This window comes from Mytilus galloprovincialis, chromosome 3 (genome assembly GCF_965363235.1).
Source record: "Mytilus galloprovincialis chromosome 3, xbMytGall1.hap1.1, whole genome shotgun sequence".
In the NCBI taxonomy this organism is placed as follows: Eukaryota; Metazoa; Mollusca; class Bivalvia; order Mytilida; family Mytilidae; genus Mytilus; species Mytilus galloprovincialis.
The window spans coordinates 79,300,080-79,318,322 of NC_134840.1; the positions used below are offsets into that span (position 1 = coordinate 79,300,080).

Genomic DNA, 18,243 nt, shown 5'->3' on the forward strand with positions numbered 1-18,243 from the left:
AATTTTTTTCTTAATACATAAAATGGCTAATTTTACTATCTCTTCTTAAAACATATGAATTCTGTTTGTTTTTTATCTTTTCATATACTGTGGATTCATTTTCAATTCATTGGACACCAATTTTAGGGGATTTCCTCGGTACAGGGGAACCACAAATTTAAATGTTCAACGAATTAGAATTATTCTATAGAAATATATATGCAGACTTTTACAAAACCATGGAAACAAATATACACGAAAATACAAGTTTTCCTTGATCCACGAAAATTGGTACCTTAAAAAATAAAGGAGTCCATAGTGGACAGCAAATGGATGACTGTTAAATGTCCAGTGGCAAATATCACATGCATTTTCAGGACGAGAACATACTAATGTGAATCAACATTGACTCTGCTCTGCAGTACACTGAGAGGCTGAAAAGGATTCTTAACATGTTAGTTGACAAGGGGACAGTCCGATACTGAAAAGGATTCTTAACGTGTTAGTTGACAAGGGGACAGTCCGATACTGAAAAGGATTCTTAACATGTTAGTTGACAAGGGGACAGTCCGATACTGAAAAGGATTTTTAACATGTTAGTTGAAGAGGACAGTCCCCAGAAAGATATGTCACTATTCTTTATACACGATTCTGAAGCTGACCTGTTCATTTATAAATCTAACTCATGAAAATTTAGTGCTAAGCAGAAAACCATTAAGTGATAAGAAAACTAGTGCCTTAAAATATTTCACAATAAACTTAATAACTTTCATTTTGACTTAAACTTAAATATACATGTACAAGCAATAAATAACAATAAATAGATTTTTTTACATAAAAACTTGCAGTAATACCCAGACAAAAATGTGTCAATCTGATCTGTCATGTGACATTCTAGAGATTATGGCAGTTCAATCACTGCTATAGGTTATATTTATATTAATTCTTTTGTAGTGAAAAATGAAATGATTATAACATTATTATAGCTATCAAGAGAGCTTACCAAAGTGACATTAATAATTTATCAATAAACTATAATAATAATAAAAGTTATTTGACACGGATTAATGTGCTATTTGATCACTGTGGTAAAAGACAAACCATTTTTTTTTTATTGTACATTCATCTAGGTACAGTTGTGAGTACATGCAAGGTGATTTAATTAAAAAAAAACACTCTTCCTGGTGTTGCGTGAATCACTATGAAACTAAAGGGTGATTTCTAGTGATTTACAAACATGTCATAACAAGAATGTGTCCCCAGTACACGGATGCCCCATTCACACTATGATTTTCTATGTTCAGTGGACCGTGAAAATGGGTTAAAATCTCTAATTTGGCATTAAAATTAGAAAGATCATATCATAGGGAACATGTGTACTAAGTTTCAAGTTGATTGGACTTCAACTTCATCAAAAACTACCTTGACCAAAAACTTTAACCTGAAGTGGGACAGACGGACGGACGGACGAACGGACGAACGAACGAACAGACGGACGCACAGACCAGAAAACATAAAAATATTAAGTGATTATAAATAGAGAAAGATGTCATAGTGAATTACCAGGAGTTTTTGTTTTATATCTAAGAGTTTGAAGTCCATTAAGGAATCTAGTTCTGATTGATTGTTGTTGTTTCCTTTATGCCAAGTGGTGAATATTAAGTGCATGTTCAGGGCCAGAATCTAGCCCTGATTGATTGTATTTGTTTCCTTTATGCCAAGTGGTGAATATTAAGTGCATGTTCAGGGCCAATATCTAGCCATGATTGATTTTTGTTGTTTCCTTTATGCCAAGTGGTGACTATCAAATGCATGTTCAGGGCCAGATTCTACCCATGATTGATTGTTGTTGTTTTCCTTATGCCAAGTGGTCAATATTTAATGCATGTTCAGGGTCAGAATCTAGGAATGTTTCTTGTGTGTCTAGTGGAAAATATGTCATGTATGTTCAGAACAAGAATTTTGATAGTCTTCATTGAATGATTGTTGTTTGTTTAATATCCAGTGGAAAATATGTCATGCATGTTTAGGACGAAAATCTAGTCTTGATTAAATGATTGTTGTTCACTTTATGTCCAGTGGCAAATATTTCATGCATTTTCAAGAGGAAAATCAAGTCTTCATGGAAGATTATTTCTTCTTCAGTTTATTTAATGTAATTAAGAAATTGATATACTGTTGTGTGGACACCAGCAGATCACATGCATATTAACTGACCTCTTGTTTTATTTAGGTTAACTGGTGTTGATTGATTGCTGCCTCATGAACATATATCCCCACAATGATCATATTTTCATGTGATTTCAATCATTTGTTATGCATGTGAAAGTCCAGGGGGGAGGGAGGGGGTGGCTGTCAAAGGAATAAATATATCAACAATGTTGCTACATGAACTGTATAAAACTTCTTACTTGTTTTTTTATCAAAGGTTAAAGAATAAATCAAATAAAGTGCAAGTTTCAGACTGCAATGATTTTATTCAATTAAGTTAAATTGATAATTCCTTAGGGAATCAATCATGCTTTTCATTTTTGAAAAGTTAATTATATATCACAAATAAATTTCAGACTTACGATACAGGTTTTTCTTCTGATTTTCAAATGGCATTAAATCAATGATTTTTGAGACTTGTACTGCAATTTACTACTAAGTGTGTCATGCTTTAATTGTTAAAAAAGAACACTTACATTCAAATACATGTATGAGTAATATTTTGTGGAGTGAAACCAGTATTTTCATTTAAGGGGCAGAAGGGGGAGGGGGCATTTAAAAACAGTAACTACTAGGGCTATGTGATTTATAGTGGCAGTTAAATTACCAAAAAAGATGTTTATGAACTAAAAATATTATGATGGAAGGCTGTTTGACGTCTTTTTGCGAGTTAAAAACCTTTACTCCTAATTGCAGCATGCTTAGCAGAAAAGCAGCAAATACCAATTTTCAAGTCTTTGGTTTGACCCAGCTTGAGATCGAACCCAAGACATAAGCAACTGAGATAAGCATGCTACCACTAGATGACTGAGGCATTTTCTCAAAAAAAGGCATTGAAATCTAGATTAAGTAACCAACAACTGAAAAATGCAATATTTTACATCATAAAATGACCTTTCGATTAAAATTTTATGAACATTTATTTTACTGAAATCCCACAATACGTCTTGAAAAATATCAGTTTCCTGACCCTTCATCAAACATATCCTTTTATTCATAAATTAATACCTGTAACTATGATAATAGAAATCTTTGAACTTTGGTTCAAATAAACCAGTCCTGTTCAAAGGGAGATAATCTGTTCTTTCTTTCTCATAATCATAATTTATGTTCTAATACAAGAATTAATGGTAATCTTGAGTTCATATACTTATATTTCAAACTATAATTAGCACAGCAGTCTCTGATAGGATTACTACTCAACTTATTGAACCAGTCACAGAAAATAAAAGTTTTCAAAAATTGTGCTTCTCATATATCCCACAAGGGATACTAGTTAGGCTAGTTTTTTCTTCTTATTAATTACTCAAGAATTTAAAATCAGTTATTTTCTAAAATTTTATTTCATATATTCACCTGCAGATTTTTTGTCTTTTCAAATAGTTATGAGTTTTCCTTTCATTATTAAAACCTCAAAAAAAATATTTTGAATAACCTGTGGTTTAACGACAATAAAAGGGAACTAATCATGCTTTTAAAGAAGCATGATAAAACTATATATAGACTGAGTACGGAAAAACTGTATCTGCAGAAAGTTCAGTCAAGATCTAGCTTAAAACAGCCATTACTGGTATTTTGACATTGAACTGAGTCAATTACACTTAAGTAGAGAGTTCAAATTACAAATAGTAATGGACAAGAAGATGAACCTACCTTTATCTATTAATTCCAACATTTTCAAGTATGATGTGGTTAACTTGACAACAGAACTTTTATCCATTTTCTCTAAATCTTCATTAGGAAATGGTAATGCCTCTATTATATTGTTAAATTCCACAGCTTCTTTGTCTCTCCTGTTTTTAGCAGCATTCTTAGACTTTTCAGCCCTACAAAAACAAATGCATTTTACAATTAAGATATGATAGATTTTATGGAAGAGGAAATTAAATTGTGTATTGGATAGTAAAAATTTAGTACTAAACAAATTACTGCCAGATTGCCTTGGTTCGAGTTTAAAGACATTGTCACAAAAAATGTAATGCAAAATTTAATCATAAAATCCTACCAAATTACCTGATAAATTAGAGAATGGAAATTGTGTCAAGGAGACAGCAACCTAACCAAACCAAAAAACAGCCAAAGGGTCTTCAACAAAGCCAAAAAATTCTTCATCCAGAGACGAGGTTTTAAATTAGCTGGCCCATAAATTTACATGTAGGTGACCGTGTGGACCTTCATAAATAAGTTAGCCCTGCCTAAATGCTACTGCTCTTGGATAGACAGTTGAGTGCTACACATATGTATTAAAATTGAGAATGGAAATGGGGGACGTGTCAAAGAGACAATCAAAGAGCTGAAAGCTCTGAGGAAAAATGACGCCACTGTCTCTAATATTGGGATATTTTTTATGCAAGTCTTGATTTTCACATACCGTAATTACTTTAACAATGCAACATGTCTCGTAAGCATATAATTGATATTTGTATATGTGTGTGTGTGAGTGAAGATGACAACTGGCTGTTTTTTTTAAGACAAATGAATAGGTCAAGACTACCTGAATTGTAAAAATAAAAACCGTAGGAAGGCTTGTATATTTCTCACTGGTACATAGTCCCAACCCCCTTCTCCAACAACACTTTAGTTAAATAATCTTTTTGTTACTGTTATCAAAGGTCTAATGAAACTCAGGTAATTTCTAAGAATTCTAGTCAAACCGGCACCTGGTTAAATTGGAACTGGACAAATCGGCACCCGGTATAGTCAAATCAGCACCTGGTTAAATCGACACCTGAGATATAGTCAATTCGTCACCCGTGTTAAATATATATTTTTAACAGTATTTTAAGCAAAAAGAGTAAAAATAAGAAAGGGGTTGCCAGAATTTTTTTCAGTATTTAAGCATAAAGAGTTAAATACCTAAGGAAGGGATTGTCCAAAAATATTAACTTTCACATTTTTGGGGGTTCATGTACATTTTGTATATATTTATTTTTCTCAACCAAATGTGTATTTTTTTAATCATATATATGTTCCAGACCATATGAGTATTTGGACTGTACGCGTATGGTCCAGACCGTATACATGTACGTATACTCGTAAGGTCCGACCATACGCGTACGGTCCGGAACGAGCTGACCATACATGTTATTTGATCATATGGGTAATATATTAAATTGAAACAAGCATTTATCACAATCTTTATTTTAGTAGTGATTTTAAGTTTTACAAATAGTTATTGATAATTTATTACAATTAGATTAAAAAAAAAAACCAAACAATTGAAATTAAGTATTTGCTTAATTGTATATCTGAATCCTATGTTGGTACTATCGCCAAAGATGACACAATTCAAGTAACGTAATATTTTTTACATTTTCATGTACATGTATGCAGTTCATGTATGTTCTTTGCATTTGCATTGTGTGGTAAAGTGGCTTAATATTCCAAAACAATTGACCTCCCACATGATATTTACTTCCGATATCTTCAATTTCAGTGATCATAATTCAATTAATGTATTACTGATCGACATGATAGATACAAGAGATTAACATATTTAATTAGCGTGAATTTAAAAAAAAGTTAAAATATAAAGTTTTTGTTTCAATTACATTTGAACTTTTTTACATTAATTTGATAGTTAAGTTATGTTGATCTGCTATATGCATTTGTATCTAATAAACCTGACCATCTTTTTTAATATTAGTCAGACCGTACGTGCACGGTCCGACCGTATGAGTATTTTGAAAAAGTATGCATACGGTACAGACCGTACGTGTACTGTCCAAATACTCATACGGTCTGGAACATATATGAGGTATTCGATATTTTTGTATGCAATTTTTTAACCAGTTGAGCATTTTACAGGATTGTTGGTTTAAACCTGTTTAAACTTTCCTGAAAAAAAACCCTTTAAATTTGCTAATTTTTTGGCATGAAAGTTTGATTTATTGAAAGGGACTCATAGTTTTCCATTTTATTTTTCTAATTGTCTCATTGTTAAAACAACAGCTTTGGTAAGGGCTTCGTTGTTTACCTTTATACACACAGTAACACAACAACATATTAACTATGTACTTGGTAAAAGTTATTAATTAATTGAATAGAAAATATTATAACAAATATTATTGGATGCCGAATTGACTTCAAATAGGTGCTGATTTGACTAGATGCCGATTTAACCAGGTGCCGACTTGACTTGTACATTTCAAATCCTCTGCGATCGTTTGCGGTACTTTCTTGAGAAAACCTGTTTTCCATTATCAAACAGAAGTAGAAACTGCTTGAAAATGATTCTAGAACGCTTCATGATTGTTAAAATAAGTTAAATTCACTTAAAAAACAAATTTCAAACTTGCGACGTTTAAACAGGAAGTTTAAAAAGCACGTGTAAAAGAAGAAATTAACCGGTGAGAGTCGAAATCCGTACATGACAGATATCACTATAATACAGTCTTTAATATACCTATCACATTAATGTTTGAAGGGTCTTAAGCTTATACAAACCATATAAGTCGGTATGAAACACCAAAACGGAATGAACAATAACCGATTACGTTTTGTAGTTTACAAATTCTAAGCTGGTTTACGGTTGTCTTTTTTACTATGGTAGAATCGTTTCAATCTAGCAGATACCAGTTTATTTCAATCCATTGAAAAGAAACGAGAAATTTGTAATGAAAGGTTTAGTTTATATATTTATCAGTTTTAATTTGATATTATATCGAAATAACTTATTAATATGGATGAGTTAAAATTATTAGTTTGAAAAATGATGAGAGCGCCCTCTACAATATTAATAACAAAGATGGCGGAACGTAAACAAACCACCTCGCCGCGAAATTGAACTTGTTCTCTTATTTCTTGCTTATCGTACTCAATAGTCCGCACCCCCTCTGGAAGGTCCAATTTTGGAGAATAAACCCGCGGACTATACAAGCCTTTCTATGGACAGGTCAACATTTTTGTTGTAAAGTAAATAAAGTATGTAAACTGGTTCCCGTCCGACTACAACACTTTGTTCGAGTGTAGCGGAATACAAGCAGATACCAGTTAGTTTGTAAAATAGTAAATATGAAACCGAGTGCGGTAGGCGGAGGCAATAATTGAATTTCTGTTGGTCTGGTCAATGGTATTGGAACAATGCCTCTGACGCGTCATTTTCCAAAAACCTGACCAAAGAGCAGACAACAGCTGAAGGCCACCAATAGGTCTTCTATGCAGCGAGAAACTCACATCCAGAGGATTAATCCATTTTGTATGGTGGCAAGTGTATCAACTCTATACATTGCATAGGCGGATCCTGGGGGGCCCGGCCCCCCCTTTCGTGGGAAAAAGTTGGTTGATTATATAGGGAATCACTGAAGTGTGACTGGAGTGGGCCCCCCCTTATGTTAGTCAGCGGGGCCCCCCCCTTACAAAAAGTTCTGGATCTGCCACTGCATTGCTAAAAATTAATTTTACCTTGTAAGTTTTCTGTGCTTCGTTCCTCCTTGAGTTTCCATCATTTCATCGTCATCATCATCAACTATATCTGGACTACTATCCTCATCCAGTAACGGCTTTAACCTGAAACAGAAAAAGGTCAACTTGATTAGTTCAATAAATTCACTTCCTTCTTTCACAACTGAAAAGATGGCCCAGTCTTCACGCTTAACCACAAGTTCTACAGCATTGGCTTGTAAAATTGCTTTCCAGTTTGTAAAATCATTTTCTACTAGCCAATAGAATCCAACTAAAATTTTCAAGAATTTGAGCTTCCTGCTTGTGGACTGTTTATAGTGAAGGCTGAGATGTATTATAATTCAGTTCATTACGATGATTACTGACATGACTGTTCATATAACAATAAGTTATCTTGGTTTTCTTAGAGTCAATGCACTCTAATTAAAAAATTAACATTTTGTACATTTATTTTTTTATAAAAATCCTAATTATAAACAGTCAACTTTTGACCGAAAAATCAAACACCAATATAGCTTTCTGCCACCTTACGCTGTTAAAAATCAGTTTTTTATCCTCTTTAATTACAATTTTTACAACAAAATATAAACAAACATCCTTCCATATTATCTTTATTTGTTATTTCCTAGTAGATCATTAGGAAATATCAGTAGGATTTGACATGAAGCCATACATTTAGATACTGAAATCAATATCATTCGTACATCTAATGGTTCAGATGATTATATATGTTTAGACATTTCCTTTCTTAAGCTTCCTTTTTGAATTATCTGACTGTTTTTGTTCCTAAGTGAGAAGCAATAACCATACATACTGTTTATTATCATATTTTCTGTTATGAAATAATGTAAAGGTTAAGGTTTTTTTCCAGTTTTTTCAATAATAAATGTAATTTGCAACTGAATTGTGCTATTTTGTAGCCGTCAGTTTTTACTTGGTGAAGTAGGAAAGTGTGCCTGGAGAGAACTAATGGATGTTTGACAGGAAAACTGTCAATCCTAGTCAATTAAGAGTGAAGCACACCTGCTACATGCAGGAGTTAAACTCAAATCCTCAAGTTTATTTCATGTACTAAAAAGCTTATGCACGACAACTGGACAGCATTGCAATGATTTTCATATTGTAATTCCATAAAATAGCCCAAATAACCAGCTGCAAATAACACAAGTAAATCTTTTTCTGAAATAAATTGGGACAGGGAAGAGGCATTCCATATTACTCATGAGGACTACATGTACTTGAAATTTGGTAGAAAAAATGTCAACTTTAATGAAACTGATGCTGAAATCAATAATTATGAAATAACATACAAATAGTCAGCTCTATACATTTGTAACTGCTGAGGGTTGAAATGTATGAAACAGAAAATGGTTATCGGATAAAAATCTGTTTGTCTAACCATGCTAACAGATCATATTAAAGAACCTTAGTGAGCGCGCTCACATACCCCACCGTCCCCACATTGTCATTGGAGAAATGAAATAAGTGTAAGAAAAGAAAATTGTATAAGAAAAAAAAATTGAATCATAATTTTCTGTCAATATGCACATCTACATAGTATGTCCTTATTATCTACAAAGTTTCATGAAATTCTGTTGTGTGGTTTCAGAGGAGTTGCGATTACAAACTGTTGCAGAAGTACATTGAAGCAAATAAGTTCAAAGGAGCATACATTTGTAACTCCTAGAAAGAAAAAAAAAATCGTAATTTCCTATCAATATGCACATCTACATAGCATGTCCTTATTATCTACAAAGTTTCATAAAATTCTATTGTATGGTTTCAGAGAAATTGCGATGACAAACTGTTGCAGTAGTACATTAAAGCAAATAAGTTCAAAGGGGTGTAACTCCTGGAAAAAAAATTGAATCATAATATCCTGTCGATATGCACATCTACGTAGTATGTCCTTATTATCTACAAAGTTTCATGAAATTTTGTTGTGTGGTTTCAAAGGAGTTGCGATGACAAACTGTTGCAGTAGTACATTAAAGTAAATAAGTTCAAAGGGGCGTCACTCCTAGAAAAAAAATTGAATCGCAATTTCCCGTCGATATGCACAACTACATAGTATGTCCTTATTATCTGAAAAGGTTTCGTGAAATTCTGTTGTGTGGTTTGAGAGGAGTTGCGATGACAAACTGTTGAAGTAGTACATTAAAGTAAATAAGTTCAAAGGGGTGTAACTCCTAGAAAAAAAAATTGAATCGCAATTTCCCGTCGATATGCACAACTACATAGCATGTCCTTATTATCTGAAAAGGTTTCGTGAAATTCTGTTGTGTGGTTTGAGAGGAGTTGCGATGACAAACTGTTGCAGTAGTACATTAAAGTAAATAAGTTCAAAGGGGCGTCACTCCTAGAAAAAAAATTGAATCGCAATTTCCCGTCGATATGCACAACTACATAGTATGTCCTTATTATCTGAAAAGGTTTCGTGAAATTCTGTTGTGTGGTTTGAGAGGAGTTGCGATGACAAACTGTTGAAGTAGTACATTAAAGTAAATAAGTTCAAAGGGGCGTAACTCCTAGAAAAAAAAATTGAATCGCAATTTCCCGTTGATATGCACAACAATATAGCATGTCCTTATTATCTGAAAAGGTTTCGTGAAATTCTGTTGTGTGGTTTGAGAGGAGTTGCGATGACAAACTGTTGCAGTAGTACATTAAAGTAAATAAGTTCAAAGGGGCGTAACTCCTAGAAAAAAAATTGAATCGCAATTTCCTGTCGATATGCACAACTACATAGTATGTCCTTATTATCTGAAAAGGTTTCGTGAAATTCTGTTGTGTGGTTTGAGAGGAGTTGCAATGACAAGAAACAGGACTGACGGACGGACGGACTGACGGACAGACGGACTGACGGACTGACGGACGGACGGACTGGTCAAAAAACATTATACCCTCCGCAACCTGTTGCGTGGGGTATAAATATAATAATTAGTTTATATAATAGATAACTGATGCAAAAACTTTAACTGAGGACTCCTGCAATGAGTCTTATGACTAAATGACAATCTATAATTCTACAGAGTTATAATTGTTTCACAAGTAGAACTCAACTTGTTTTTATTGTTAATAAGAATGATAAGTACAATGTAATGCATATTAATGCAGCCAAAAACATTTTTTAGGTTATACAGAGTTAAAAGACATCTTAACACAAAAATGTGTATGTGTCATAATTGATCTAAATAAAATGTTTTAAACAGAAAAGAGAAAGACTTTTCATGGAGATGTACCAATAAAAACTAAAATCCATAAATGAAAACCAATAGTGGCACTATAAATATTTTGTTTTCATCAGCAAGCTTAATATGTTCATTGTTTGTGCTTTGTTCAGTAATTAGTCTAGTGAAACGACATAAATCTTGAAAAATTCTTAATCAATGAACATGATCATGATGATGAAAGTGATCAATCCAATCTGGCCAACTTCTTGCTGGAGTCTCACTCTGGACCATGTGGACCAGAATGAAATTGGAATACAAATAATGAAGGTATAACCATTTTGAGGGCTGTGTGGACAAAATGGTGCAGGACTGCATATAACAAATTTGTCACTGAAAACACACTTGAGATCAAAAGAGAGTCAAGCTGCCAAAATAATTTCCCTTGCATTTTGTACACGCTTTGTTTTTACTCATTCATTTCATTCAATGCTAGCTATAACATGTAGTTGAAGAAAAAAAAATATAATTTCCATTATTACACCACCAAAGACAATTCAACAATTGGTGAGATCTACATGTAAGACCTTGTTCATGCTTGGACATTTAAATCGATTTAATCTAGGTCCGTTCACTTTAGATCAATTTAAGCCAAGGGTCGGGAAACGGTCATATATGCCAGTCATGACTGATTTGGAAACTCAAAAGTCCTAAATGATTTGTTTGGATTTCGGTCTTTTTTTTTTTTTTTTTGACAGAAATAATTTCGGTCATTTCGTTGAGATCGGTTTTCTTAATCGCCATTTTGTTATCCCTTTCCTGTAATAAAACTGCAACTCCAGTATAGTGTTACAATCCGGAGGGCCCTCCTAATAACTTTTGTAATGCCTCAGGGAAGGAAATATTGGCTAATGATCCCAAATCTCTTTACCTGTGTTTTTAATTCGCACCTGGCTATTAATCATAAGCTCAGAACTAAATTGTAAATAAATTAAAATTCCATAACAACTGTCTTCATTATTTAATTACTTTCAGCTAAGGCAATGTTAATTCTGATTTAAAATTAAATCAAACGTAGAAAAAATTCTAACACACATGCTTTATATATAAAAAAGAAGATGTGGTATGATTGCCAATGAGACAACTATCCACAAAAGACCAAAATGACACAGACATTAACAACTATAGGTCACCGTACGGCCTTCAACAATGAGCAAAGCCCATACCGCATAGTCAGCTATAATAGGCCCTGATAAGACAATGTAAAACAATTCAAACGAGAAAACTAACGGCCTTATTTTTTGTTTACTATGTAATACGCATGCGTGCAATTTTCTTCCGCAGATTAGACACGAAATCGTAAATTCAAAATGATTTCATGCTAAATAAAACAATTACAACTATTATCATTAATATTCAAACACGATCAAAGGTAAAAAATTAAAAAGCCGATGATTTCCTGTCAATTTGATAAACAAATCTAATCCCGGAAATGAGTCCGGAATTATTCCTTTTATTACCATGATTACTGTCTCAAAACATCTGGTTATTAGTTTGTATTCAAAATCGAAGGAAACGTTAGCATGGTCTGATAAATTGATCATTTTGAGTCATTAAAATCATTTCATTTTCATACTGTTGCCTTCCCTCAACTACTCTTGAACGATTTTAAGAAAAATGGTAAGAAAATTCGCGAAGTACATGTAAATGTGATGCAACAGTTAAAAGAAGATCTTTGATGCTATGAGAATGCAATAATCAGCTGGTAAAAAATTATGTGATTTTTATAACCTATTTTGGAAAAAGGGCACCAACTTTAAAGTTATCAAAAAGATTTAAGCCCAATGTGAACGCATTGAATCGAGAGATTGATCTCATATAATTGAATCGAAAATAATTTATGTCCATGAATGGCAGCAAAATTAACGAAAACTACATAAAACAGCTGTATGATAGCATTTGAACATGTATTTCTGATTTTTAAGTGAAGCAAGAAATTCATCCAGTTATTTTTGTACAAGTGTGTGTACCAACACATTATTTTGATTAAATACTTCTATTTATACACAGTGTTTACAATTTCACAGGATTAGCTCATATTGATTGCATCTTTAATTGTAGTGTGAACGCAGTGGTACAGATTAAAAAGATAGAGATCATCAGGATTAAAGATAATGTGAACACTAACTGGTTTAAGTTAGATCACCAAAAAAATGCTAGTTTGAATGGGACATCATAACTTTACCTCATTTGGTTTAAAATGAAAAAGTGATTGTTCAATGCCACAAAAAAATTTAGGGTATGGCACTATAAAAATAAGGGTATGTAGGGTTAGCAGACACAACAAATCTTATATGGCATTTAACTAGAATATCTGATTTTTCCTAATTCATTCCATGACTGGTTGAAGTGACTAATAATTGTATCTAGTTTTAAGTACAAATTCAAAAGTTTAAAAATAAATCTAACTCCAATCTGTTTATCATAATTTTTCTCTATTTCTAAGTATTTATTTGATAAAAAAAAAGAAACATATTACAAATAAACAAGGTATTATACCTAAACCGTGTACCAAATATGTTATGCTTTAAAAAAAAAATACAGGTAAATCTTAGGTGAAATTCTAATTAACCCTGATTGTTATAAAAACAAATTATTTATCAAAACATCTATTGTTATTTGCAAGTGGGAATAGAAGGAATAGTATTAACATCATGCTAACTTGTCTATAATATCAAGGGTTTTACAATATATTGTTGGAATATCACACATTACCTTTCTTGATTGGCATCTGCCATCTGAATGCACAGAAATCTTACTGTTTAGTGTTAATAAAATATCAGAGAAAGTTGTGTTGTTACAATAATCACTGTGCTTAAACGGCTGTGGGTAACTTAAGTTACCCACAGCCCAAGATGGAGCCGCCTTGCGTCGGTTAGATACTTTTCTTCTATAGAATAACAATACCACGAATGCATCAATTAAACAACTGAATTTAAAAGTTGTATTAATCGTTTAGGGAAACCCCTAAACTGGAAAGGTGACTAAATTCTACAAAATAAACGATCACAGCACGATTTTAAAAAACACTTAGGCTGTCCGTAACTTCAAAACAACTTGTCCGTAACTTTTTTCATCATACCAATAGAGATGTCCGTAACTTTCAAAGAATCGACATACGCGGATGTAATGTTTAAACTGATGATAGAGATTGCATCAAATACATATTCACAAAACGAAGTAGATGTCTAGTATGATATAATTCATTTTATTAAATGATATGAGCAAATAAGCCCTAATACGGATAAATCAGCATGTGCAATACTAAAAACGTTCCACTGTCGATATAAATCAAGATTTAATATTGCTCTTCGAACAGGGCCAATACGGAAAAAAACAGGGCCAATACAGAAAAAGCGGGAAAAAAGCCGTATTAGCCCTAGGGCTAATACAGGACGTTCACTTCCGGTTTTCAATTTTCTTACGCCATTACTTAACTCTTGAAGTATCGTTATGCATAAAAACATTGATATAATATTTTTTAAATTAAAGTCATAAAATAAACAGGTTAAATGATGTGCAATGTTTTGTAATGTCTTAAAGTTTTGAAACGGAAAAAACAGGGCCAATACAGAAAAAAGCGGGAAAAAAGCTGTATTGGCCCATGGGCTAATACGGTACGTTCACTTCCGGTTTTTAATTCTCTTATAATCATTTAATAAAAGTGTTATGAACTGGCTGTTTCTGTATAGGCACTGGTATAGATTCTCGGTCAGCTGTATTGGCCCTCGACCCTACGGGTCTCGAGGCCAATACAGCAAACCTTGAATCTATACCAGTGCCAATACAGAAACAGCCAGTTAATAACACTATAGTATCGATGGAAGACAAAATTGGGAAAAATATGAAAAAAATCACGATAAATCCGCAAAACTCGGGTCTTATTTTGTATAACGTCGGGGTATCCGAATCGCGAAGTTCGGAGGGTTGTTTCCGATCATAGCAGTATGATAAACTGTTGAAACATATCATTGTTCGTTTTTATTTTTGAACAAGTAGACTACACAAGTATTTTTTACACATACATGTAGCATGTATACACTTACTGATTTTCTGCCAGCAACGACAAGGGTAGCGTGAATCCGGGATTTTGGATTTTGGAGGGGAACCCAAATTGCCCAGGCATGCAGTGGATAGACTATACGAGACTTAAGTGCACAAACTTTTTCCGTCTTTTTGAAAATGCCAAAAACACTTTTCTCTCATCCCCACAAAAACCAAGATTTACAGTAAATGGGAAAACTTTAAAAAAAAAAAAAAAAAGAGGACATTTTGTATAAATGAATAAACCTAGTTTTACAGCAGCTGCATATTTCATTTGTATGCAAGCTGCATTAAATCTCATTAAACTGAATAAAACTGAAAGACACAATAGGTAAAAGTCAGTGACAATAAAAGGAAAAGAGCAGTCAACATAGTGTAACAATTCGACATAGTATATAAAAATATAAATAACTACGTAGGACAACAGGGTAATTTAATAGTCTAACAACCCCTGATAACATACAAAGAGAGAAAAAAAAACATACTAGGAAACATATTCAAAAAATCATAACACTATAACTAACTGGTGGGATGTATAAATACCGAGCCGCGTCAAAGAGTATTCATCAAAATACACATAGAAAGAAACAGAGGTGAAGGTAAACCGCAAACATATAATTAAACTCAAAACATTAAAGAGTATGGAAAAGCCTTGGTCTGACAAGCGAAAAACGTCGATAAGACGCACATCAGTAAATAAAAGTTCAAACCATAACCAGGATGGAGTACCCCAAACCCCACATAAAACTTCTGTGGTGTAAGTATGATGCGTTAATAAAATCACATTTGGTGGTGAATGAGTAGTATAAACGGCCGTGAAGGTTACAAATATGATGTTAATTGTCTTAATTGTTGAAATTATAATTCTTAAAATTTTAAATCAAAAGTTACCCACATCTAAAAATAAAGTTACGGACAGTCTGCTTAGTTTCGATCAAAAAGTTACGGACATCTTATGCATTTTTTAAAGTTGACCTTGCGCTTTAGTGAACTCTATATTAACAAATTTATGGTAATTGTTAGTCATTTCTTTATTCAATAATCCTATAAATATCTACATTCTGCATGAAAAACGTCGCAAAAGGTACATTTTGTATGAATTAAATATCAACGAGTTTAGAGTCCGCCATCTTGGGCTGTGGGTAACTTAAGTTACCCACAGCCGTTTAAGCACAGTGAATAATAACACTACAAGTAAAAGTACAATGTACTTGACTGTGTACCATGACATCCGAGGTCGACAAACTTTCTTTGACTTCCCCCCTTATGTACAGTACGACACAATACTCTTGCAATTTATCAACTTACATAGTAAACAATGAAATGATGGTCAGAAATCATTACATTTTCATAAACTTGTGACAAAATAAAAAGGGGGGTTTGTTTACTATCTTTTCATGTACACAACTTATTGTTTGTGTATTGCTTACCTTTTACAGGTAGGCATTTTGTTAAAATAACCTGTGCCCTATTATAAACAGTATTTATCTTTCATTAGAGTCAATATAAACGGTTGAAATATCATATTTTAGACGACCCATTTTCGATCCGTTCATTCTGTCCTAATTTCGTTGAGAAAATATCTCAATCACTTGAGTGTTTGCGGAAACGGAACTTTGTCGTAGGACAGGTAATACACAATTACAGTACAGTCTCACTCAAATGTTTCACTAACGACAGGTGCGCGGTTGTCGTGTATTGGTCGTGTATCTCTGATCACGGCTTATTGCAGTGCGGCCAAAGGTAAACGCTTAATTTTATGCAAAACATCATTGCTTAAGAAAGATATTACTGAAATCAAGGATTTGTAAACTTGCTTCAGTCTAAGACTACCATTAATGACTCATGAATTAAGTTATAATAGCAGTGGCGCAGGAGTAGACTGAATTGTGGGCGGCAAACTTCTGAAAGTGAGTAGCCCCAAAACATGTTATTGTAGTCTGATGAGGTCTCTGAGTCTGGTATATAGTTTATAGTTTCCTCTATAATTGCTATGTTTACAATTTTAAAAAAAAGTCGTCTAAAAGTGTTATGGGGAGGAATGGCAAATACATGTACAAAACTTTCTACAATTAGTTTTTTTAGAATGCAAAATTTTTGAATATGAATTATAACAAAACTATCAGGCCGTGTGAAGTCAATATTCAAAAATCATATATTCTGACAATATAATTTACTCTCAACGGACTGTCACATGCAATCTTAAACGGCCGTTTTCAGATATAATTCCTTTCTATGACTACTCTGAGCGGACATATCCCAATTGACTGTCCCTAATCAAGTTCGCCGTTAAGTCAAATACAGGAGAGTCGTCTCATTGTGGCACTCAAACCACGCCTTCTTATAACTCTAAGCTGTAAAACCGTGAAATTTAGATGGAAATAGTTAAACTTATTGAGAATTAACCTGGTGTGGAAAAACGCTACGTTATGGTGACCTATATTTTGGTCTCTTGTGAAGAGATGTCGCATTGACAATCATATATCCTACATCTTATTTCTATACTTACGTATTGACATTTTAGACAGGATTCAATTTGGTTTGTAATCCATCCAAGTCACAATTTGTAATATTACACCATTATAGGTCAAAGTACGGTCTTCAACCCGTTCTCAATCTATGGTATATAGATTCCCTATTCTACCAATGAAAAACCTTATTTCATTTGGATACAAAATTGAGACATTGAACAATTTCAAACTGTACATATACGATTTACCGACAGTTTTATTGAAATTCAGTCTCAAGTATCGGGACAATTGTGGAAGCAAAGTGTGCACCGACGATAGTTCGACTTCATCAACGAACAAACGGATGCATATTCAATTCATTCAATTCAAAGCTTTATTTATAGTCGGCATGTTACATAACAAATACGGCGAAACAGACACACCGACCAATGAACAACTCTGTTTCTTCAGCGGAGGGAATAAGGTAGAGATTCATGATTGACTTGACGATGAACAAATACATCAAGCAAAGACAAAAAGACGGGATTCTGCAGATTTTCGCAAGACCCCCAACAATCGTATATACATGCGTGTCAAAGACATGGAATAAAATGTACAAAGCTATATGCATGCGGGAAATGCATGACGTGAGGTAAAATTGTAAAGTAATGAATTTGAAAGGTGTTTTTTATTTTTATTTTACAAGAACAAATGTAGTCAGTTGACATTATAAATTTTTTATTATACATGTATTTGAATACTTGGTTTACTCAAAGTTGTGTTAACGATCGATATATGGTTAAAAAGTAAAATTACAAAAATACTGAACTCCGAGGAAAATTCCACAAGGAAATTCCCTTATCAAATGGCAAAATCGAAACCTCAAAAACATCAAAGTAATTGATAACAACTGTCATACTCCTGAC

General features: G+C 33.2%; 1 protein-coding gene across 2 annotated transcripts in view; it reads right to left on the reverse strand.

Annotated features, from left to right (window-relative positions):
* Nucleotides 1–16,455, reverse strand: part of LOC143069057 (uncharacterized) — an 82,558-nt gene extending 66,103 nt beyond the window's left edge. The window contains exons 1-3 of one of the 2 annotated variants that reach the window (XM_076243486.1): nt 16,298–16,455; nt 7,594–7,698; nt 3,844–4,016 (exon numbers count right to left, since the gene is read on the reverse strand). In XM_076243486.1, coding sequence (XP_076099601.1) covers nt 3,844–4,016; nt 7,594–7,698; nt 16,298–16,314 — 295 coding nt within the window. In that variant the 5' untranslated portion in view covers nt 16,315–16,455. The remainder of the gene's footprint in view (nt 1–3,843; nt 4,017–7,593; nt 7,699–16,297) is intronic. The other variant, XM_076243487.1, reaches the window with a different exon arrangement.
* Nucleotides 16,456–18,243: the final 1,788 nt, after the last annotated feature.